We start from the raw sequence: 23715 nt of genomic DNA, 5'->3' as shown, positions 1-23715 counted from the left end.
GGTGGGAAAAGGAAGAGGATGAATATTTTAGTGTGTAAAGCTTTTAATTTTTCAGTTAAAGTTTCCAAGTTAGCCTTGCAAATGTACCTAACAGATGAAAAGTGTAGTTCTATGAGGTCATGTTGCCTATCACCCTACTAATGCAAGTCTGTCAAACCAGTGGAAATTTGTATGGATTTAAACACCTTTAATTGGGAGCCACATACTCATAAATCACTGTAATTGCTGTGGCAGATTTATATCTCAGTGTTGCTTCTATGAGGCTTTTGTGTGAGGGCTTACCATGTGGAATAATTAATTTTCCTTTAAGAACTTTATTAAGAATGAAGATGTAGCTGCCAGCTCAATCTAGGCACTGAGTGGTTGGGCCCTGGCAGCCAGGGAGGCTCTGGGACTGCACCAAGAGGAGCATAGCTGGATGATTGAGGAAGGGGATTATCCCCCTCTCTTCACTCCATAGTCTGCAGCATGACCCTGCCTCCACATTTGAGCCCCCAAATTCCAGCCAGGCAACGACACACTGAGGAAGGACCAAGCAGAGACCATTAGGATGGTCAGAGCAGGTGCCTGAGGGAGCTGGGCCTGTTCAGCCTGGATGGTGGACATCTCCAGGGGCTCCCATAGCTGCCTGCCCCAGAGACAGAGCCAGGCTCATCGGTGCTGCATGGTGGGAGGGTGAGAGACAAGGGGCTCATTTGAACCAGGAGACATTCCAGGTGGATAGAAGGAAAAGCCAACGCAGAAAGGTAGGCCAGTGAGGCTGTACAGGCTCCATCCCTGGAGGCTTTCAACACCTGGCAGGACAAGGCCTTGAGCATCCTGGGCTGGCCTTGCAGCCAGAAGGGTCCTGCTTTGAGCAGGAGGTTGGGCTAGAAACCTCCTGAGGTCCCTTCCAAGATGCATGGTCCTAAAAATGCTGTCTCTGCTACGAATTTCACACAATGATTGTTTCTCCAAGGTTTTTGTGGCTGTTGCTCTTCTTAAGGATTTAAGAAAAGGCAAACCAGTTTTTCATACAGACTGTATAATTTTTGCTTTGCCATTCAGTTGGATTGTGCCAAAAGGATAATTCCAAATTGAAAAAAAAACTTTACTGTATTTTACCTCCTAATAAATTATTTTAAGTGTTACAGCCATAGTTCATATAAGAAATGAATATTGAGCCTTTTCAGGGTTATATTACATTTGAAGGTTTAAATAGTTTAAAGCCTGAAAATCCAAACTGCCCTGAAACCCATTTTGTTTAAAACATGGGATTAACTGTATTAAAGAATGTAATGTGTTTATATGGATGCCCTGTTAGGGTAAGATTTCCATGCCTGCATCCTATGCTCAGCATATAACCCTGATTAAAGATCTTTTCAGCTCATGGCGAGATGACTAGGCTGGGTTTCATTTGTTGTAGCTAGAGCAGTTGAAAAGTTAAGTACTTAAGATACTTGTCTAAGATCCTTCAATAACAACAGAAAGAGATGAGTGCTTCTAGACAATGATTCACCCCATCCCAAAATAAATGCCTCAGATAAGTAAAATGACTCATTTGCTGACAGGGTTTGCCTTGCTTGCTTTCCTTGTTCTGTAGTGACCATACAAGGAGCACAGACAGGGAGACCTAGACAACAAGATGATATATCCTCTTTTCTGGCATTGCTTAACTTTAAATAATGAGCTACAGAATAGCTGTATAGTGTAATCACATTGTGTTTGGGATATAGTAAAATCCTGCTGTATTTGTTTGTACATTCAGATGAAGCAATCTTATTCAATGTTCTTTTCAGCACTCAAAATTACTTGATTTTACGGGAGAAATTGTTAGCTTTGCATTATTGTCTGGAAAGCAGTAGCAGGAGAGTGTAAAACCACCTCAGTCAGCAAGAACAGCAGCAAAACAGAAAGCAGAAAGTTTTATAAAATGTGCATGTTATTTTTCCTTACTGAAATTTTTTTGGGGAAAATCAGTATGGTAAGTGTTCTATATTGAATGATTTTTAAGATGAAATTGCAATGAATGCAATATTCTTAGCTCACATGAACACTAACTGAATCTTCATACTCATGATAGGCGAAGGAACAAACCCACCTACCTTAAACAGTCTTTCAGTTAAAAAGGTTTAGTGATAGCAACAGGAATTGTTAAGTCTTTTATAGAAGTATGACACTCATTAAACATCAAACCCTCATGTTGCAGATTACTTGATCTGGCATTTAAGGACTGGGATTGGTCATTTGATGATGTTGATGATATTGATGGTGATGATGATGACGATGTTTTTGATTTCTGAAGAAGTATAAGGGGTAAATCTAAATAGAGAGGAATGGATTTGTTTGCTTTTGAATACAGCATGCTATGTTGGGTTTTGTTTCTCAAAGCAGAGAAAATACAAGATCTCATTTTAATATTTTAGACAGAAAAATGAGATTCTGTTTATAATGTTGAACTCTTAGAGGAGTAATTTTCATTAAAACAAAGTTGTTGCCTTTGTCAGTGTTTTTATTTTTCTAATTCTAGATACATTTTTTTTCCAAATTCATGTCTGCCTGCCTGAAAAAACCCAAAACTGGTGTTTGTTGTCAGTTGTTGCTCATCTCTAATGCTAATACTGCTAAATTCAACAGAGAATATTTGAAGGATAGAAGGAAGATGGTAGCAGTTGGATGTTTAGCTGATATATATATATATATGTATACCAAAAACTTGGTATTTAAAAACAATTAATTTTTAAGCTTTTAATATAAACTGACTGGTCTATGGCTAGCAGACATGAAATCACTGGAGTTGTGCATTTTGCTTTTCTACCTGTGATCTGAAGTGGATTTGACTTGGCTTTCCTTTGCAGTGCTGTGCTTTCTGGGTACCTAACCACGCATTTGAAAACTGTATAAACAAACAGGCTTTGCAGCTTCTGTGATGTGGTTTCCTTGACTGCTTTAGAAAGATCTGGCCGTTGTAGTGATCTGATTTGCCCCATGGCTGAATTCTGGATGTACTGGAAATAGCATTACTATTTTATAGATCTCAGTATTTGATCATTTCACACATTGATGCAATCTTACATTTATACAGAAAAGAATCTCTAAATGTTAAATGCCTAAGAATTGTTTAAACAGTATGTGAGATGTGTCTGAGCTGTGTAACAGCAGCACTGGGGCTGCTTCTCAGCTATGTGCTCAGCGAACTGAGGAACCAGCTCCTGCAGAATTAACCGGCTTAGTGTTTACAGTAACGAGCATTACGTTAATTAAATACACTGCATCTTTATGTATTAAAAGCTTACAGATCACTAATCCTTTAGAAGCAACTATTACACTGTGCATATTGTACTTTATTTACCCTCATGTATTGCAAGGGGGTTTAATTGATTTGGGATTAATATGCATAAGGATGTGCTATACTGAAGAAATTATGCTGTTGGATGCAGAGGAAAGGTGTTTCTCCCAAGTGTGATGATGAGCCCTTCTCAAATGAAGACTCTGAAGAAGTATATTTTTGTCAGATTTACATTTCTTGCATTTACTGACCAAACTTCTGCTTCTTTTTCAGCTAACTGCTTTCCGTGAATGCAGACACAGTCAAGGTGATAATTTTCTTCCCATTACAGCAAGACTGAAACATATCCCAAAATATATTAAAAATATATTTTTTCCTGAGAGATTGTGCTATATATATCAGAGGTTTACATTTTTGCTGCAATATAAATTACTAATCTCTGAGGGTTTTCCTGTATTCTCCCGAGTGACTGATCAGTTGAGGAATGGTTGGTGAATAGTAAAAGGATATATTAGGTAACCTTTTAAACTCTGTTCCACAAAAGCTTTCTTGGCAAGACACATACACTACATTTCATAAAAGGATCAAGAGGAATGAGTATTGAAATGGAAGAAATTGATTTTTCAGCTTTTGTAAAGATGCCACCAGCACGTCTGCAAGTAGAACCGGACGAAGATCCACCATAGTGATATAGACTGCATCTGTAAGAAGTGACCATTATACTGTGTATATATATTGTACTGTAATACTGCAAGAGGGTTTTAAAAATCTTTCCACTTTATTTTTTTATGCTTATTAATCAGATACCGTTACTTATTGCAGTTGCAACTATGCACTTGTATAAAGCCATAACGTTGAAGTTTATATCATTCATACACGTCTATCAGAAGCTGCATGTCAGTGTTCAGCAGCTAGTATAGGTTTGAAGTATATACTAGTTTCAGCTACATCATCATGGGCAGTCCTGTTTTACCTGTCTAATTGCCTTAATTTAAATTTTTTTCAAGTTTTTTTGCCCATTCTTTCTATTTAAGGAAAGTTTACCAGCTCTTAGGATGCAATTTTGCTTTGTGGCAGAAAATATAGTGCACTATTTTTACACCTAGCAAGTATATCAGTGTCAGCCTATTTGAATGTATATTGACTGGTTTTAAGGGTGGAGAAGTGTTGGTTACAGAAACAATGTCCGAGAGCATGGGATTTACCAGACCATTTGCTTGTACATGTAACTACCCATCCAGCCCTTTTTACAAACCTCAATACTAGTTATTGACTTATATTAACCCTCATTAAGTGCTATGAAACTTCATTTTGCCTTGTTTTTGCATACTCTCCTAGATGTGTTTTTTTTATTTCTGGAAAATAAAAGAATCTGTGACTATTTTTACATTTCACAACACAATATCCGAGGACTGTCACAAACTTTAAGAAAAGTAAAACATACTGTAGATGTATTTTAAAGTTTTAATCTGGTTCTCTAGCACATAGCTGTAGGCATAGATAAATATTTCAGTAGTGTGTTTTGAGAACTGATAGCTGGGAAGAAAGGGCCTCAGAGGCACTTAATCTGACTTTTTTTTAACTTGGAGTTGTACAAAAAATATAATTTATGTGGGCTCATTCATGATGTGTTCATAATTATCCCAGAAAATGCATGTTTTATACAACTACAGTATGCGATGTTAAACATATTGACAGTAAAAAATGTAGTCTCCTATTTGGTCTCTTTATATATATAAATATATATATATATTTAGAATATATATATATATAAAATATTGTGTGGGAGTGCAGTAATTTAAAATATGATCTAACACTTCAATGAAGGAGGACATTTCACTTTAAAATTTTGTTTGTTTGTTTTTGTTTTTTAAAGAGTGTTGAAATGTTTGGAAGGATAGGACCATGTTTTATTTAACACTATCATGAAAGGTGGACTTGGAAACACTGAAATACTGAAAATTAATAAATATATTTACATTTTGTAACCTCTACTGCAGTTCAGCTTAACAGAGCAAGAATGTATTCAGTCTTGTATTTATGCACTCACAAAGTAAAATGTTGTTTGTGAGTTCTTAAATTCAAAACTAAAACTTTCATATAATTTCAGTTAGGTATTATAACCCAGAGCACAACTACAGTGGTTTTTCCCTGCTTGTTTTGATTTACAGAAGTACGGTATATTTTTAGATAATGCAGATTTGCATAGAGTACAACATTAAAAATGTATACAGTAAAACTGTTTCCATTCACTGAATGCATAAATATTTTATATATATATATATATAAAAAATGTTACATTGTGGGAAGTTCTATCCTTTTCTGAATTGGAGAATATTATATATATATTTTTAAATAAACTATTTGAGTAAGGTAAAATAGTTCCTGAACTTGAGAAGCTGGTAATTAATTGAAATATTTAAATATAAACATAACTACTGCAGAAGATATGGGAAAGGCAAGGGCTGCTCCAAAGACAGCCGAGCAAAGCCTGTGTGTGGAGGAAGCACAGACTCCAAGGGAGCTGTTTGGCAGCTCCTGCACTGCTGGGTTGGATCCTTTGCACTTTCTCTCCCTGGCTTGCCCTCATTTACTGTGAATCCACGGGGCCCTGCTAAGCCTGACATTTTAGGAAATGTACTATATTATAGTATTTGCTAGCCACAGTTTATAAATCCTTTGCTTGTATAAATAGTTACTAGCTGTACATTCAGCAGTCTGTATTGAGATGGTGTCATGGAGCGATACAGGCTGAGGGGGAGCACCGGGGGTCCTGAGCTCTGACCTCTGCCTCAGAGCAGAGCTGACCTAGCACAGCTTCCTGCAGGCCAGTGCTCTGAGGTGCACCAACTTCGCTTTTACCAGGACACAAAAGGCAGAGCTGCCCTTCTGTTCTTCTCGCTTATCCTGCTGTGAAATGCAAACAGCTCTTTAATGCTTGTTCCTGGAGATTGTGTTGTTTCCTTATTGTCCAGTGGTGACCTTTTAACATTTTGGAGAGAAGGGCTTATTCATGAACTAAAGAATATTTGTCTTGATGTTTTAACACTTTCTTTTTGTTACAGGGTTGTCCCAAGTAAACAGGACATTTTTATGGCCTGAATGGCTTACCTATAGAAAATTCTGTCATTGAAAGTCCTTTTTTCTGACAAGAGTAAAGAAGTAGCATAGCCAAATTGCAGATCAACCTTCTGGAAAAATCAGGGGTCAAACTTGGAGCCAGAAGGTCAAGGCATTTGTAGGGAGGTTGCTTCTTAGTTCCCAATCCAAGAGCTCACCAGCACAGAAGCTGGACAGGCAAAACCCCATTGGAGTTACCTGTCAGTTGTCAGAAAGACCTTTCTGCAATGAGATTTTCACTTCTGTCCTAGCTGTGTGCTGCAATTCCATACCTCTTATGGCTCCTGCCAAAGTGCAGACCCTCCCAGCACTGCCAGCAATCCAGCACCACATCTGCTTTTCACTAGAGGAAGACTGGTGGTTCTTGTGCCTCTGTAACCAAAAACGTGACATAGAATCACAGGACAACGTAGGACTTGGAAACGTGCAAGAGGCGCACGGATCTTGGCAGTGACGGGGCCAAATTTAAAACATCCCTGAATTTTTGCTGCAAGTGTCTAAATCTCTTACTGCCTATTGAAAACACTAAACATCGTAAATTTTGACAGGCATTGAGTGGCTCTCTGAAGGCACCAAGGCCAGGAAAGCTGCCACTGAAGTTATGTGCTTTTTCTCTTTATTTTCTTTTTAGTTTCTAATGTCAAGTGATCATTAGAAATCTGAGCATTTCTGTTTGTAATCTTACAATGTATTAGTTCCCCATCTAGTTTTGAGAGAATCATCCTTGGAAGAGGATAATATATTTTGGTCTCAAGTGCCTTTACCCATCCTGTGCTTGTGAGGTTGTACTTGGGATGCTACTGTGAAATGCTACATATATGAAAGCAAACTTCTTACTGGATTGCTCTTACAAACCCTTAATCACCTCCTTACTCTGTTCATGAGGCAGGAGAACATAACAGTACAAGGCCCGGTTCAGGGAAGTGGAGTATTTCAGTCTTCTCCATATTCCTGGATAGTTAGCCTTGACATTCATGTTAAAATAATAATTTATTTATTTTTGCATCTAATCATAGAATATATGAAGTTGGAAGGGATCTATAAGGATCATCGGGTCCAACTGCCGGCTCCTCACAGAACTGCCTAAAACTAAACCATATGACTAAAAGCATCATCCAGACACTCCTTGACCTCTGACAGGCCTGGTGCCTTTTCAGTGCATTAGTTTTTTATGGACGATCATCTCTGCATGTAGTACACTTTAAATTGAAAACATTATAGGGTTTGCCTGCTGCTTTGAAGTATCCCTCATGAAGGTGGGAAGGAGTCGTCTTTTGGATATCCATAAAAGATATTAATGAAGTGGTTCTGAAACTACAAGTTGTGTTCTTTGTTGAAGTTGTCTAAAAAGTGGACAGGTGTAAATACTCAGACATTCTCATCTGAGAAATAAGACAAGTCTACTGAGATGTATGTGGCAGAGAAAAACACTCAAAACACATCCAGCCTAGTGCTCCCCAGAAACTACTGCAATGAATGGAAAAGCTCACTGTAAAAATATAGCTCCAAGAAGTGGGGGTGCAGAGAAAAAATTTTTTTGGAACAGGGATGCTAATTACCATGTCTTGTTAATGAAGATTGAGGTTTGGAGTCTTTGCTGCTTTGTAGGCAGAAGCATTGCTTTATAACGGTAAGAAAGCCAAATTACTACTTGATGTCGCAAGGGTAAAACCTTGGATTTGACTGCAGCTGCTTTTGCTTCAATAATCTTGAAGAAGCTGCAGCATTATTGTGATCTTTCAAAATGAAAGTCACAGTAAAAGATAATGAAATTTCAGTTTTAAGTGTATGTAGTCCTGATACCTTAATGAAATCTGGAAAGACACATTGTCACGCTGAAAAGAAAGGGCAGAGAGTACAGTAATTTCATGTCCCTGCAGCCCTTACTTAGTTTTTGGAGGAGCTGCATAGAAATGCTTCCACAGCCAAGATAACTGCATGGGATGGTTCAGTCCTAATGCCCCATTGTGAGGTCCAGGCCTTCAGTGTTTGTTCAGAGATGTGAGCCTGCTTCTATGCATAGTCTTTTATAGTCCCTGTGGACCTCATAGGTCATCCAGTTCTTGTCATTTGTCATTACTCTTTTGGGTGTTTTTTGCCCAGGATGCTGTTGCACTTGGTAAGCATGGCTATCCAGCAAGAAGTTCATCGGGTTTGTGAGATCACTGCCAATCCTCTTTTCCTTTGGATCACCAAATGCTTAGATTCTAAGCACTGAATTGCCTCAGATATGTGCTACTTTTTATTAACAAGTGAACTGGTAGAAACTCTTTTTGGAGTTACCTGGGATATTAAAACCCTTAATCTTTTTAAGACTGAAGGAGCTGGGCACCCCACTGTCTGAGCCCTGTTTCATACCTGCTCACCCAGCATTGTCTCTGACCTCAGCTGTTCCATTTTCCAGTAGGCTCTTGGAGCAGATCTTGCAGCTGGATGCAGCTCTGCCTGCAGCTTCAGGACATGCATCTGCTTGCAGGATCCCATGGTCTCACATGTCTGCATGATGTTTTCCAGCATATTACAGCCTTTACATCCTGGGGGCCACTAAGATTCAGTAGGATCTGTGTAGCCATTAGTCCACTCTGGAGCCATGAGAGGGAGGCTCCCCTGCATGCTCCATATGTTCTGAGCTACAGCAGTGGGAGGTCTATTACAGGAAGGTGGGCATTTGTGTGAACTTCAACTAACAAAGCTGAGAGAGGAAAATACCCTCGAGCTCAGAGAGTCCATGAGGATTGTAAATTGTGCTGACAGTGCATTTCATGGAAAAAAAAATCTCACAAGTCACGCTCTTGAAAGTCAGACCATGACTTTACATGACAGAGGTGACACAGAGGCATAGGGTGTGCATTCTTCCCTTTATGATTTTCATATAGTATCAGTCTCGGTACTGATGGCCAAAGCCTCCACATTCCAAAGCAGAAATCTTGTACATCCCAAAGCAGGCATATGCACAGATGACTTGCAATTAAAATAAGGTGGTGATTAGAATTGATTTTCAGCATGAAGCCATGTTACTACTCAGCTTGAACCAGAATCATCATTAGCTAACTTCTCTTGTCACATTTTAGGTTGGTGCAGGTTCTGTCTTAACATCATTTTCCAGAATACTTGACAGATAAAACACGGTGTCTGTCCTCCTAAAGCTCCCTCCGTGTGAGTCAGTGGTACCACATAAAGTACAGAGTTACCTGTTTAGGCTTCTGACAATTTAAGACAGTTGTAAGATAATGAAACAAAACAAGGTATGAACAAAATTGTGACAATTATTTAAATTGTCCTTCAGTCAAATTTTACTAATTAAATTTCATCAAAACTATAATGTAAAAAGTCTCTTATTTTACCGCTGGCCCAAAGATTGGATTTTTTTTCCAAGACATAGATGGTTTCCCCAGACCACTTCCAGTGTAGAATGGTATGGCTGACACCTTTAACTTGAAAATGTGTGTGTCTGTCTTGCCATTAGGCAGGAAACAGCTGAGGTTCAATCAGGACTCAGGTCTGTGAGACAGGCAAGTTCTTGGCAACTGGATCCATTACAAGTGATGATCTGTCAGAGTCATACAGTGATGTTCATTGTGGCTCCCAGGCACCTGTTTGACCTCAACTGGAAAACTGGCTCAAAATCATGCAAATTCAATTCAGTACAAACCAATAACTTTTTAACATCCTACTTTAAGATTTCTTTTTCTGCTTCCTCACCTTCCAAACTGAGACATCCTTAGACCATTATTAGTGATAAAGGCAACATTTAATGCTCTGCTTCATACATAAATAAGAATTTCAAGTATAGAAGAATTTGGAAGAGAGTGGAACAAACCAGCCTGAAGAGAATTTGGAGAGATGTAATTATTATTTATCATCATACACATGGCTGGGAAACTACATCATTTCAGTTATCTCCACATCTGTGGAGCTTTTATTTATAATAGTTCTTCATGTGGACTCAGCTGTTATTTCCTTTTTGTGTTTTCTCCCTATTACATATGTCACTAAATTGATAATGATTGTTTGGTGGAGGAAAAGTAATTGTACCTCATTTAAAAAAGTGAATGAAAACATTTTGTTAGACTGCGGCCACTCAGCTAATTCTGACTTACTTTCTCCAGAGTCAAACTGCACTAAAATCCAGTTCTGGATCTGTAGTGGTTGGGGGTGTCGGTGCCTCCCCACCCCACTCCTTTCTCTCATGTTTCTGTAGATCAGATGAGCAGAGCCAGAACTGGGAGCAGCCACATGCACAGGGTAAGGCAGCAGCAGAGGCTCCTGAGCAGTCCAAGCAATAGCATCCCTTGCTGGATTGGAGCAGCACAAGGAAAGACATCTGTGTCCACTTTGCACAGAATGCCAGTTAGGGAGGCCCCATAGGGTGGGGAGAGGATGGTTTTGCATTTGTGTTCAGTGTTCCTGTTCACTGAGGACAGTTCAGAAAAAATAAAATACACACATCTTCCACTGTCCACATCATCACTGTCAGACCTGCAGCCTGCTGTCTCTGGACTCACAGCCTCATTCTTTCAATAGTAAATTTCATGGTAAATGCTTTCTCTTTCATACAGCTGAACTGAGCTTGTAGCTTACCTGTTGCCAAATGCACAGTCACAGCTCATCATATCCACTGCTGGAGGTGTCTGGGGTTATTCAATGGATTGTACTGGAATTCAGATCTTGTCTTTTCACAAGCAAGGAAACTCAAGGTTTTTGAAATCCCCAGCAGGGAGGTGTAACAGGCTGTGTTACCTCGTGAGCATTTTGAACTGGTGCTATTAGACACCGAGGGTGTAATTCCACTCGTACAGCATCTGTGAATGGAGCTGTACTACTTCCAGCCCTGTGGACAGGAGTTGATTACTGGCTCACACCCACTGCCATAAATCCAAGATGCTTTCCTTGCCTGCCTTTGCCCTGCTGCTGCATTACGCAGCAAACAACCTCCTTGTGTCTGCCCCGCTACTGGTGACTGACAGGTTTAACAAGATTTATCCTGCCTATGTATTTGTCTAAAGCTGTTGCCTTTAATCCAGCCACTGAGAAGATTATGCTTTACCTACTGGAAAACACAGGGTCTGTGCTTTTGTGGGGCTTGCCTGGAACTTGAGCGTGCATCTATTTAAGAAAGAAATTACTCTCTGAGAGAGGAAAAATGTGTAAAACTATCTACTGCTACTTTCTGATTTGTTCCATATCTCTTGCAGCTTGAGTGAGAATTCATGGTCCAGCTTTCCAAGTCCACAAAATTACTTTACCTTAAGCTCGTGAATTACCCAACTTTGTTTCTTTTCCTCAGTTTTTTTTTCCCACAGGTTTTTAAGGTGATTTATTCAAAATACGTCAAGTAACCTATTAAGAACTGTTCTTAAATGCATTTTCAGTATTTTATTATACAAAACCAACTTGAGGTGCTGATTCTCAAACCAAAAATGGAGCAGCTTCATTTTGCTACAGCATCACTCAGGAGTATGAAAGATGTCAATAACAGGGAGGGTTTGGACTCCATACAAATCTTTCTCATCAAGAAAGGACTTTAATTTAAAAGTGTGTTTTTTTCATTTTAAGATGCTGGAGCTCTTTAGCATTTGACAGGTCAATGTTCAAGCCTGGTGCTTTAAGTATTAAGGTGAAAGCTGCCCATTTATGACCTGTAATGAATATTTCATTTTCTCTCCATATATGGAAACAGAATAAAACCTCAAATGCAATGAAAATTAACTGTAAGAATGACACTATCAATCTTGAAGAATAGCATTTATTAATATCATGTAGAAAACATATCACATGCCACCTGCTACCATTTAGACCACTTCAGATATTTTACATAGCTTTAGTAAAATCTGAATGTTTACAGTTAACCTTTCAACCAACACAGAAAGATTTACACTTTTTATTGGAGCAGTAAAAAATGCTCATCTTTGACTTGCTCTCAATAATGTGCGATACATGAAATCAATGCCCACAGACACATCTCTTCCCAGCCTTTCCCACTAAAATTTAGAGTGTACGAAGCAGCTGTTTCCTGATGGTGAAGGCCTTGCTCCTATTGCTGAGTGTTCACTGGCAGAAACATCTGCTTTTGCAGATCCCTTTGCTCCACAGCAGTCACACAATTTAGAATGTTGCAAAAAACCCTGCCTCAAATATAGTCAAAACAGTCTATCCATAGTTTTCAAGGGTGTTGGGATCAAGGGTGCCTTGGTTTTTACATGCCAATCAACAGAATACTGTAAGAATTCTTTTGAAATGTTGTATCTTTTAATTTTGGAGAATGTAATGAGAAATGAAGGCAAGCTATATGATTACTAATGTAACTTCTGGTTGTGAAGGCAATACTTCCAAAACCAAAATCCCGTTAATAGTTGTCAAGAATATTCTTTCCCCATTTTAATATAAGTACTACAAATTGGTAAGAATTTCTGAAGTAAAAATTTAAGTGAAGTCTATGTTCTTCAACACTAGCACTGACAGGCTAAAAACTAATGAACCACAGAGCAGTTATCACCAAAACCTGACAACTGTGGGAGATGAGTCTGCTGAGATGCATCAAGGTGCACATGTCACTGTCAGTATGGATGATGTCTGGGAATTCTGGATATGATTCCAGAAACTTCTGCCTGAACAACAAGCTGTTGGTGACAGTTTCATTAATTCCCATACATTCTAGTCCCTGCTATTCCAAAACCAGTATGTTCAGTGAATGAGAGCTCAGGTTGAAAAAGAATTCATAGTTAAGTTTTTGCTCTTATCCAATAAAAACTGGGTATACTGAAGAAAGTGACTATGGGTATCCTGTATCAGCTGTATAAATTGTACTATTTAAGTGTTGCATGTAAGTGCTACAATCCCAACTGCATTTGTGACTTAGTAAAAGACATTTAGAACCTTATTCTGGATTGGGTCTTGACTCAGATTTTCTTCATCCTAAAATACAGACAGTTAATGTTGAACTAACTGAGTTGCTTGCAGGAAGAAGACAAACTTCTGCTGTGGTTTTTCAACCTTGCAGCAGAAAAATGAGTCGGTATGTTGCTGCAAAATTGATCGTGTATAAGTGAAGAAAATTGCTTTTATGTAACCAGAAAGTACTGAAGTGATACCAGAATATATAAACATCTAATTATGAAATACCTTGTAGTAAAAAAAAAAATCCAGAGAAAATGTGATATCAGTGAAACTTGTCTGAAATGACCAATAAAAATACGCTGCTTAAATTAAGTATCTTATCAGAATTATTTCTAAGAGAACATAAGCATGAATGTACACTATACTGTAAGTCTGTAAGTACTATACATATTATAAGTATGCTAAAGGGTAAATATTAGAGAAAGAGAGCTTCCTCAGTCTTTGAGGAATTCTTAAATTCCTTAAGCTTAATTATATTTTTTTACAGTAATGATATATGTGCTGATGAGTATCTTCTAATCAGTCTTTTTAGTCTTCCTGTAGTGCAGGATTGTGGCTGTGACCCAAATATTGAGAATGAGCATGATTATGAAACGGATGAGAACTAAAAGGGAAAAAAATATTGTAAGCATAAATTAAAAAAAAAATCAACTGCTGTTACAACACTGGTTTGTAAACTTTTGCTGATGTACACACAGGCTGGCTCACATTCTGAAACTATTTTCAGCCAATTAGTTTCAATTACCATGTTCAGGAACCCACACATTCTGAGCATGAAGGCAAGGGAAAAGAGCATTTAGCACTTGATCACTTTCAGTGGTAGCTCAGAATAACACACTACAGTACCTTTAATTGTTTTCTAACTAGGAGAATAGTGCAAGCATGAGTAGCCTCATATAAATTTATATTTACACCAAAAGTTATATTCAGAGTCACAGCTCACATGTCCTTCATAGTTGCATGTGTTGTTTATTATAAAGGAACTATTCTCTACTGCCATCTCTTAAGTTTAGACTTCAAGAAGTCATGAAATACTTGTATCTATCAGATTTTTAGTGACAGAAAATCTGACAACTGACAAAAAAAGCAGTTTTTCAGTACCTGGGGTTAACTCGACTTCTTTAAAAACCATAATAGCATACTACCTCTACCTGTAAGAAGGTATTCAAAGTATAGTATATATGGTCTGATGTCCATTTGGTAGGTGGAATATTCACAGAAACATACACAAAACTTTGTTTCAGAACTATGTGATATCTGACAGTTTCATATTGTGGATGTGTCCAGTGTTGCAACATAACTGGAAACATTTTCCATTAGAGCAGCACAGCATCAATGTTTGCTGCCAGCCCTTCCATATTCCAAAGTGAATGGTGCTGTATTCGAAACAGCAGCTTTACCCAGCACCAGCTTTGCTTTCCTGGTGTTTCCTCCCTCCCACTCAGTGTAAATGTGTAGCTGCAGGTGATGTGGGCTCAGTACCCGACCCTGACCAAATCTCTGCATGCGTATTATGCCAACTTTTTGGTGACCCAGTTAACTGCACAGCCCCACGAACTCCTTCCTTTAGCAAAGAAAAAGCAGCAAGCATGAGGGTGGAAATGTGGGCCTGAAATGGGACTTCCTTTTCCAGTGGAAGAGACACCTGAAATGCTTATAAAGCTACAACTTCACTGTGCTGCAGAGGGCAGCTTAAAAAGTATAAAATCCATTCAAATGACAGTTCTGATGAAATAGCATTTTTGAATGAGAACAACGAACTACCAGATGAGCTAAAAAAAGGGATTTTGTTACTGTTTGAGCATCCACCAAATCTTGATTTTGAACCATTTATTAAAAAATCTACTAAACTCCCTAGCTCTTGAAGTTTTCTCAGGGTGGTAAGATGCTGTTAAACAAATTTGCTTTATAATAAAATCGGCTGTAAATAATATATTTTAAGTCAGGTTTTGTGAGTTTCTTACCTGCCTACCATTTCACTTTCAGTTTGACATAAACTTTTTGACATAAACTTTCTGAATGTTGTACCTAAAACTACACACATGCTGAACTGAACTTTTCTAGAAGAATTTTTTAATTCACAAAGCCATCAGTAAGAAAGGGAAAAACTTACTTTGAAAATCTCATTTAATTACAATAGTTTTTTTTTTAAATTGTATTTTACTGTGTTTATTTATTTATGAAAATAGTAAATATTTTTAATGCTTTATTCTGCTATTTTCAGAATTAATTTTGTAGTGCCTTTGCCTTTTGGAAAAAAATAATGTCTTTTGGACCAGCTGCACCACACAACAAACATAAGCAGTTTTTTGTTTTTGCATTTTCTTGATGCATTTTCCTGATCTGTAATCCTGTGCTACTCTTTTGGCAGTAACTTCTGCTCTTACCATGCTAACCTACCACGTCCATGATTTGTTCTTCTGAGATCTTCTAGCTGTTTACAGACCAACTAAAACCTACTGTGGCAGCTGTTCCCTTGGAAAGGCAGAGAATTCCATATTTCACTCACCTGCAAGATCATTCGTAGTCATTACAGTTGTAATAATTCTTGCTGTAAATTGAATGAATTCTGATTAGTGGAACACATAGGACACACTTATACTTAAAAAAAATATGAAATACCTGTTTTCCAACAGAGGATAATCTTGCATGAAAATACACACTGTGCACATTCCCACTTTTAGTGCATCTACTCTCCACTATTTTAGCTTCAGAGATCAAGATCTCAAAGCTGACTGACAATGTATTAAGGGTCTTTTTTCATGAGAAAATCATAGATTTTATAGTGAGAATATTTTAAACAAGTTTTGTGAAGATGAGAAAGGTGCTTCTGACAAACAGCTGTAGAATTGTTCATGCAGACCACTGGGGAATTGCCACAGGAACTCCACAAATGACTGTCCATAAATTCTCAGATGAGAAATGTAATTACAAGTAGCCATAGAGTTAAAGCATTCAGCATTAAGTGTGTATTTATTTGTGGATAACTTTTCAAAATTAGCATTGTCTGATTGTATACCCGAAATTTTAGCCCCTTTTCATGCTAGATCACTAGTAATTGTATTAAATCCTACAACATGGAAATCTTTTCCTCATAAAGACAGCCTTTCAGTTATTTCAACTCAAGTTCCATTGGCCATATTCACATTTTAAGTCATTGATTTTTATCACTGGTGTCAAAGATAAAACTTATTTTCAAGAGACTCCATGGTATCTGAGTCCCAGGAGTTGGCACTAAGGGAAACTAAGGCAAGATCTTTACTTACTATGATAGAGTAAGGATCTATGAAAACAGGCATTAAGAGAACTCAGTACTTTGCACCAAGTTGTCAGTAGCTTACTTGCACAGGTGTACGCAGACATGGCCCAGGTCAGGGCGCTTGCTTGTCCAGCATCTTTGGTCTGCCAGAGATGCTGCAGCTGAACCAGCTTACTGGCTGCACTGATGAACGTGCACAGATTCTGAAAAGCAGGTAAAAAACAGGAAAGAACATCTGCCTTTGCAATTGTATTATCTCAACAGGACTAGCTTTTTCATTTAGAATTTTAAAACCCCCACTTTTCCAGTATTTGCCGACCCAAGTGCTTTGGCTTCTTACTAAGAAACCGCGAAGCAAAAACTGGAAGATGCCAGAAACAAGGGATTCATTTTTGAGGTACTGCCCAGCAAGAAGCTCAAAGAGCACAATGGCTACTGTTGTTGGCAAATGCTTGATAAAGGCAAATACAATAAGAAGCAAAGAAACAGAAAAGGCTTCTCAACCTGCTCCATAAAACTGTTTATGCAAGTTAGCTAAAACGAGACTGACCTAGTCTAAACAGCAAGGTTGATTCAGACCATCTGTTACCATTATGTCTGGCAAACCAAACCATAAAGGAATGAGAAAACTGACAAGAATGTGTGGAAAACTAGTCCAGTTGGAGGGAAAAAATAGTAACAGGAATGCACCATTCATTCTATCACCCTTTTAAAGAGGATTTTGCAAAGGCAGTGGGTAGAGAGGACTCCATGTGGGCCTTTGTGCCATGCCTGGATTTCCACTGAAAGTAAGGATTGGCACTGGGCTTGGAATCAAGCTGGAGCTGGCATTTGTATCACCTTTTGCATTACCAGATCCAGTGCATCTCAATTACATTTTTACTTTCTCTCTTCTGCTAAGAAAAGACAATCTTTAACCTATGTAGGCATTATCAGATGATATTTTTCTTGCAAAATTGTAGGACTAAAGAGGAGAAAAAAACCTTGACAATCCCTGTTTCAAACACTTTGACTGATGCTCTGTTCTCTTCTTCTTGTGTTAAAGGTTTATTGGTTGGGATTATGACATTAAGACTAAAGTAGCAAGAGAATTTCAACATTTTAAGTATTTGCTAGTTTTAAATAAGGCATCGCTTACCATGGCCAGGTCTATTACCCACTTCTGCAGTGTTAGCATGTACCAGACCCCCCAATATCTTATATTACGTTAAGTTTCATAGCACTGAAAATTACAGGATAAAAAGTTCTCAAAACTGCCTGAGGAATAAGATTTTTTTTAAACATCTGGAAATAATCTTATTTAAACTTTTTAACAGACTATACAATCCAGATAAAACATATTAAGCACTGGTTGAAACACAAAGGTGTTCCTATTTTTCACACTGTCTTTGGTCAAATAGTGTCTGGAGTTTCTAAAAACCTGCTCCAAAGCACAAGCTTTGAGATTTAAACCGAAGTCCTATTTTAAAAAAACAAACACTGTTGTCTTCATTGTAGTAAGTACAACCTGCATAGGTAGGAATCAAAGAAAAAAAGATTTGCTGTTTGTACTCTTCATCCCTGTAGAAATTATGTAAATTAAGAATTGAGTTTACTCTTTATCAGTTGGGAGCCTTCTAAAGCAGAGCAACATATAAAGCTTACTTCCTGTAGAGATTTTACTGTGATGCCAGAAATCAGCATGTGAATGTGGAATACATGTTGAGGGGTGACTGAAAATTATTTACCATAGTAGCACACAACAAATGACGACATAGCTGCTATGTAAAGAACTACCAAACAAGCCACATAAAACAAACCTCACGGATTTCAAAGGATACATGACTGCAAAGAACAAAGCTCGTTTCCTTTGTCCACTGAAATGCAAAATGCAGTAAAGGAGAATGACATCTGTAATAAACAAAAGACAGCTTGTCACAGAAGGGAACGAAGGGGCCCAAACACAATCCTAGACAGGTCCACTGGGCATGAGGTCTGTGGAAACTCCTTGCTTACAGCTTTTGTCTCTCAAATGTGATTGATGACCAAAACACTGCCAGCTCCAAAACGAAGCTTTTCTTAGAGTCTGAAGTATTTAATATGCTTCTCTCCCTTGTGGAGGCACTGGATAAAAAGGATGAGTTTACACTGCAACTCTGTGTAATAATTAGGTCTTTCTCCTCTACCTGACCATCTCATTTAAAGACATTTACAAGAATTCAGTTTTATGTGAGATATTCATTCTGTCTCCCCCCAGCTCCAGCATCACTGCGGTGGAGCACTCTACCTACATGCAGAGCCTTGGAGTGCTGAACAAGCCCTGTCTCATTTCCAAAACACGGCTTACAAAAATTACCTTGTGCCATGATGATGGGATATTCCAGGTATGTCTCCAGGGGGTAATCATAATACACCTGGTACCTCAGAAACACAAGGAAGCTAAACAGAAAGATAAAAAACAACGTGACTGCACAGAGGGACACAAAAAATGCCTTCACAACCAGTACACTGTTTTGGTGGTGCGAAAAGGCTCCACATAGTTGTAGCCCTTGCTGTCAAACTGATCAAACAAACAGGCACACAGAGCAAGCCTGATCATTCTGTAATCTCTTTCTGTTACCTTCAAATAGACAGATGAAGAGAGCTGCCCACACTTCTCATCAAGGTCTTTATGTCACAGTGTGTCAGACATAATTTTATTAATTATAAATGGTGAGAAAGGAATTAAGGTGTCCAGACCTAGGAGATAGCATTCTCTATGCAAGAGCATTGGCCCCTCTAGGATAACTCTGATTTTTTTATTTATGTCTGTTGTTCAATTTACACATTAAGCAAGTTTTACAGGGGTAGAAAATGCCTTCCAAGTTATGAGATTGCCCAGTGTAGCTCTACCGGCCAGACTGAGAGTCTAAGTGCACCAAACAACGCCGGTTTCCCTTCCTGCCATTACACAATACAGTATCTAAAAGGAACTGAACTTTTATAATGTTTTCAGTACTTCCAACTGTGCTGCAAGTCCATGCGGTTAGATAAAAAATTCAAATCTGTATAGAAAACAGAAAGGACTCTTAGGGCAGTTATACGTAAGAAAAAATTTATGGTTTCTGGTGTAGAAAAATGGCAAAAGGAACAGCCTGCCTCATAAGAAACTGGCTTTTACAGTATTCAGAATTTAAATATCTGATTTTCTTAGAAATGTTATTTGATATAGAGTCATATTAGACTCCTGGCCATCAGCACCATGTTTCTGTGTCGCTCCTCTGCCTGGTCACTCTATGTTGATTCCACAGAACCATCCCAGCTTGCACTGGTAGTCACAAAGCTTCCTGCAATTGGATTCAAAGTCTTGAAAGGCAGAAGGATAAACAGCCTACTAAATATACAAACAGTCACAATAAATGTTTCAAAGAAGACCAGAACCTGCAGCAGGTGTGGGTGCTGTGGTTCTCACACAGGTGCTGAAAAGACATTTGCTTCTCCATGCTCATCTCAAACATTACTTACAAAGCCTTTTTAAAGCACACCAACACCAACAAATGATGTTAAAAGTGCTGCCACTGCTTTCTGGCTGGGGCTGTGGGGTGAGTAATACCTGCTGGAACTCAAATTTACTTCATTTATTCTGGGGTGTGTTAAGGGTAAACAGCCATAACAGAGGATCAGTGCTGTGGAGAGAGGAGGGTGGAGAGGGAGCAGTCACAGTGGAGGCTGAGGGGATTCAGCACAGGTCCTCTGGAGAGGTGTCTGTACACCTGAGCTGTGGCCTTGCCTGCAGACACGGCACAGGCACCTTCACAAACACCACGTCGTTCTTCTGAGTGCATTTTTCTGACTAAAAACCCCTTTTCTGGCTTGGTGCAGGGAGTTAACAGCCAACCAGCAGCATATTGTGCCCACCTCTATCCCTCGGTTCCGCCAATGCAGGGCTCTTCAGGGCATTTCTTCTCACATGTACCAACACCTGAACGTGCACACACCGACTTTATTTATTTGGCATTTCATACAATCCTCTTTAAGCAAGATTTAATAAGCCTAGCCCATGTAAGCTTATTATAGGCTCACAAGTCGTTGGAGTTTGACGCGGCTTGTAATTTTCTTAGGGAATTATTTAAGCCTTACTGATTCGCTTGAGGGAAGCCTGTCTGACGAGCACAGCTCCCTGCAGCACAGGGCACATGGCCACTGAATAACCTGAGCACACGGCTCAGCCCTCTGCAGCTGCCGTGTCCAGTGACAGGGGTGGCGCGGGATGGATTGGGGCAAGGTAAAAAAGCCGAGTTTCCCTTTAAATGGCAGCACGGAATCACTAGCACAGGAAGTCGCTTCCCGAAAGGCTCTGAGGGCTCGTGTGCCGGGGCTGGCGCTGAGCTCCAGCGGGGCGCTGGGACACCGAGGGAGCGGGGCTGCTCGCCCCCAGGCCGCCCCTCAGCCACCCTCACGCCTGACCTGGGCCACGGAGGAGAGAATTCATCCTTGGCTGTCGCAGCAGCCCCGGGCCCCGCACCCCGGCCGAGGGGACCCGCGGCCCCAGCGCTGCTCCCGCCGCAGTCCCCGTGTGCCCCGCCGCCTTACCCGGCCAGCTCCAGGAGGAGGCTGCCCACGCTGAGTCCCGACGCCGAGCGGGCCTTCAGCACGGCCACCAGCTGCGGCAGCTTGATCACGGCACACACGGCCCAGGTTGTCAAGTGCACCAGGTCCAGCAGCCCCGGCATCGTCCCGCTGCGGCGGCCCGGGCCAGGGAACCCGCGGAGCTGCGAGCGGGGTGTGGCGGAGCCCGTCCGGGACCGTGGCGCCGGGGCGGCCCTCACCGAGTGCTCGGGGCGCCCGCACTGCCCGGGGCGCGGGGAGGGGAGAGCTGGGCCCGGCGGAACATCCGCGGCCCTTCGGGAGGGGCAGTGCCGCGGTCAGCCCGGGCCGTGCTGCCCAACACCGCGGGGGCCGGGGGACAGGCTGAGGCCTCCGCATCTGATTGCCTCGGTGGCCGGGCCGAGAAACGCTCCATGTTCCGAGTGTTGGTCTTGGAATAGACTGTGTTCCCCTAACCAGCATCCCCGAGCAGGGATGGTGTGATGCTGTGCCGGCACGGGCCGTGCTCAGCCCGGAGCAGCGGAGGTCAGCGCCGGCGGTGGAGCTCTCGGCTGGAGCTCGGTGTTCTCCCCCAGAGAGCAGTCCCGAGAGCTCCAGCGCCCGTGGTTTGCAGGTCACACTGTCTGGATTGCTGTGGAACTAATTCCCACAGCAGGGATCGCACGGTTCTGACAGCAGCGCTTCCATTTTTAAAGGAGAAGTTTGCGCAAAATTCAAAGCTCCTGAATGCTGGGCTTGTCAGATGATAGCAAAACAGGCCAGAATTAACTTTCTAACACAATTTTAAGTATTAGAAAGGAGGCATTCTTTATTTGCGCAGGACACAGCAGATCTTTCCTTATTCTGTGTGTGGAGTGAGACTTTATAAAGGTTTTTATTCATTATACCTATACATACCCATTAAAACATGTTTTTTATTTAATATATAAATATAATTTTCCTAGAACTAATTTGCATGCATCCACCTCTTACTGGAAGTTTATGTTTCTGGAGGTTTATTAAGAAGGGTCTCTGGTGATTGTATTCACTGAATGCTTTGATATTAAAGGTGACTTTTCCTTGAACTTTGTGTATGCACCGTTGTTTCTTGATACATAATTTGCTAAAAAATTACTGTAGGTCTCCTTATCTGTTTCCCCACTTGTTCCAGCTATGTTTATCATCTTGTAGGTGCCTTTACATTCTTTTATCTTTTTTTGCCAGTTTCTTTCAGCAGCTTCAGGGGAGCTGAAAATTTTTATTGTTTATTTAACACAGGTTACTGGAGATGGATCAGCTTCTCCAGAACATACACCTACCCACCATACACAGTTATATACAAAAATAGTAAAGTTTTTGTACTTCTCAGGTTGTCAGTACTAAATAAAGGTTATCCAAGGAATACACTTTTGTACCGATTACACATGGACAGAATCTTGGCTCTTCCATGCCTGCATATGGCCAGGACTGCTCAGACCATCAAATCTCACCATTAATCCCAAGTTTTACCTAAAATATAATTGCTTTAACATGAGGGGTTATTCACAGGCATGGCATTTCTTCATTTTAATTTTAATGAAAGTTGTATTTCAATTATGATCAATAGTTCTTAAAATGGCTTAAAACACATAATTCCACATACCCTTAGTGGTATTTTAAAACTATTACCAATTCTTAATTTGTAAATCATGTTACCCTTTGTATAATTCAGTAGTAAAGGGAAGCAGGCATGCAGAAGTACATAAAATCTCAAAACTTAGAAATAAATACCCCCAATATAAAATTCTAATGTACAAACTGTGTTTCTGTTAATGCCATTCAGAATAATCAACTTTTCAAAGACAATAAGCTAAAAGAAGTAAAGAAAGTTTGAGTTTACCTGAAATAATAACTGTTACAGGATTTTCTTGATAAACAGCTCTTGGCTTTGTGGGGGCATTATGTACTTGAAAAGGAGTTGAGAAATTGTCATACAAGATTTAAAATTAGGTCTGAGGTATAGATATGTCTCATTTCAGATAATCTGGGAATAATAGAGAAATATCTAAGGTAGAAGTGTATCTGCACTACTGTGTGGATGCTGATCCAAAAAAATCTATGAAATTGTCAGTAATCTGTACTGTCTTGTACCTTTCTCGAGTAATCAAGAAGCTAAACTGACTTCAAACTATTAAGCAGGTCCATGAGCCTGTTTTATTCAGCTGTTTTTATATTTAAGAAGACATTAAGTATTTTGCTTTAGTCAGCATTTCACCTTTTTAAAAAACAGATTCTGCTTTGCATTGCAAGCAGTCAGATGAACAGAATGATTTACCATCCTTCCCCTGCCCTGTGTGTGCAATGGTCCTGCTCTGCAGCTGTTCACTGCCCATGTGAGCAGCAGCTTAGGGAAGGAACAGACGTCACAGTGCTGGGCAGCCCCATTCAAGGTTATGACCAAAAATATTTAATCTGTGAGCAGTATAAGAAATTCTTCCTAGTCTGTTTAAATTATTTAGTTCTACATCAAATTTCAGACTTGGTAAATTGCATTAGAATGCAGAACCACTTTAAATTACAGGTCAGGGAATGAATTCATGCTATTCGAGTCTCCAGTGCAGATTGCTAGTTCTGCAGCAGACGAGCA

General features: G+C 39.8%; 2 protein-coding genes across 5 annotated transcripts in view; one reads left to right on the top strand and one right to left on the bottom strand.

Moving 5' to 3' along the window:
- ROCK2 (Rho associated coiled-coil containing protein kinase 2) overlaps positions 1–5649 on the top strand; it is a 101820-nt gene extending 96171 nt beyond the window's left edge. For all 3 annotated transcript variants that reach the window (XM_085056862.1, XM_085056860.1, XM_085056859.1), the window contains 2 exons: positions 2189–2295; positions 3542–5649. In XM_085056862.1, coding sequence (XP_084912988.1) covers positions 2189–2282 — 94 coding nt within the window. In that variant the 3' untranslated portion in view covers positions 2283–2295; positions 3542–5649. The remainder of the gene's footprint in view (positions 1–2188; positions 2296–3541) is intronic.
- Positions 5650–12120: 6471 nt separating this feature from the next.
- Positions 12121–21763, bottom strand: SLC66A3 (solute carrier family 66 member 3). Of its 2 annotated transcripts, XM_085056863.1 has the most exons (7): positions 21096–21370; positions 18880–18962; positions 18365–18434; positions 17683–17740; positions 16627–16747; positions 15795–15836; positions 12121–13889 (listed from the first exon to the last, which is right to left on the bottom strand). In XM_085056863.1, exons 1-7 carry the CDS (start codon positions 21233–21235, stop codon positions 13801–13803), a joined length of 603 nt encoding a protein of 200 aa, XP_084912989.1. In that variant the 5' UTR covers positions 21236–21370; the 3' UTR covers positions 12121–13800. The 2 variants fall into 2 exon arrangements, with proteins under 2 accessions (XP_084912989.1, XP_084912990.1); XM_085056864.1 differs by lacking the exons at positions 12121–13889; positions 15795–15836; positions 17683–17740; positions 18365–18434 and having other exon boundaries at positions 21096–21763.
- Between the last annotated feature and the right edge of the window lie 1952 nt (positions 21764–23715).

Source organism: Lichenostomus cassidix, chromosome 3 (genome assembly GCF_008360975.1).
Source record: "Lichenostomus cassidix isolate B80296 chromosome 3, HeHo_3.0, whole genome shotgun sequence".
In the NCBI taxonomy this organism is placed as follows: domain Eukaryota; kingdom Metazoa; phylum Chordata; class Aves; order Passeriformes; family Meliphagidae; genus Lichenostomus; species Lichenostomus cassidix.
Note: the sequence above shows the minus strand (reverse complement) of the source record. Positions and strands in the feature narration are given on the sequence as shown.

What these genes read in the sequence shown, in the direction of transcription:
- SLC66A3 (XM_085056863.1), bottom strand. Translation starts at nt 21,235, where the DNA reads ATGCCGGGGCTGCTGGACCTGGTGCACTTGACAACCTGGGCCGTGTGT. An exon ending in CTCCTCCTGGAGCTGGCCGG is followed by an intron (nt 18,963 to 21,095) that starts GTAAGGCGGCGG and finishes CTTTCTGTTTAG; the next exon opens with CTTCCTTGTGTTTCTGAGGT. An exon ending in GCTTTGTTCTTTGCAGTCAT is followed by an intron (nt 17,741 to 18,364) that starts GTATCCTTTGAA and finishes ACGTAATATAAG; the next exon opens with ATATTGGGGGGTCTGGTACA.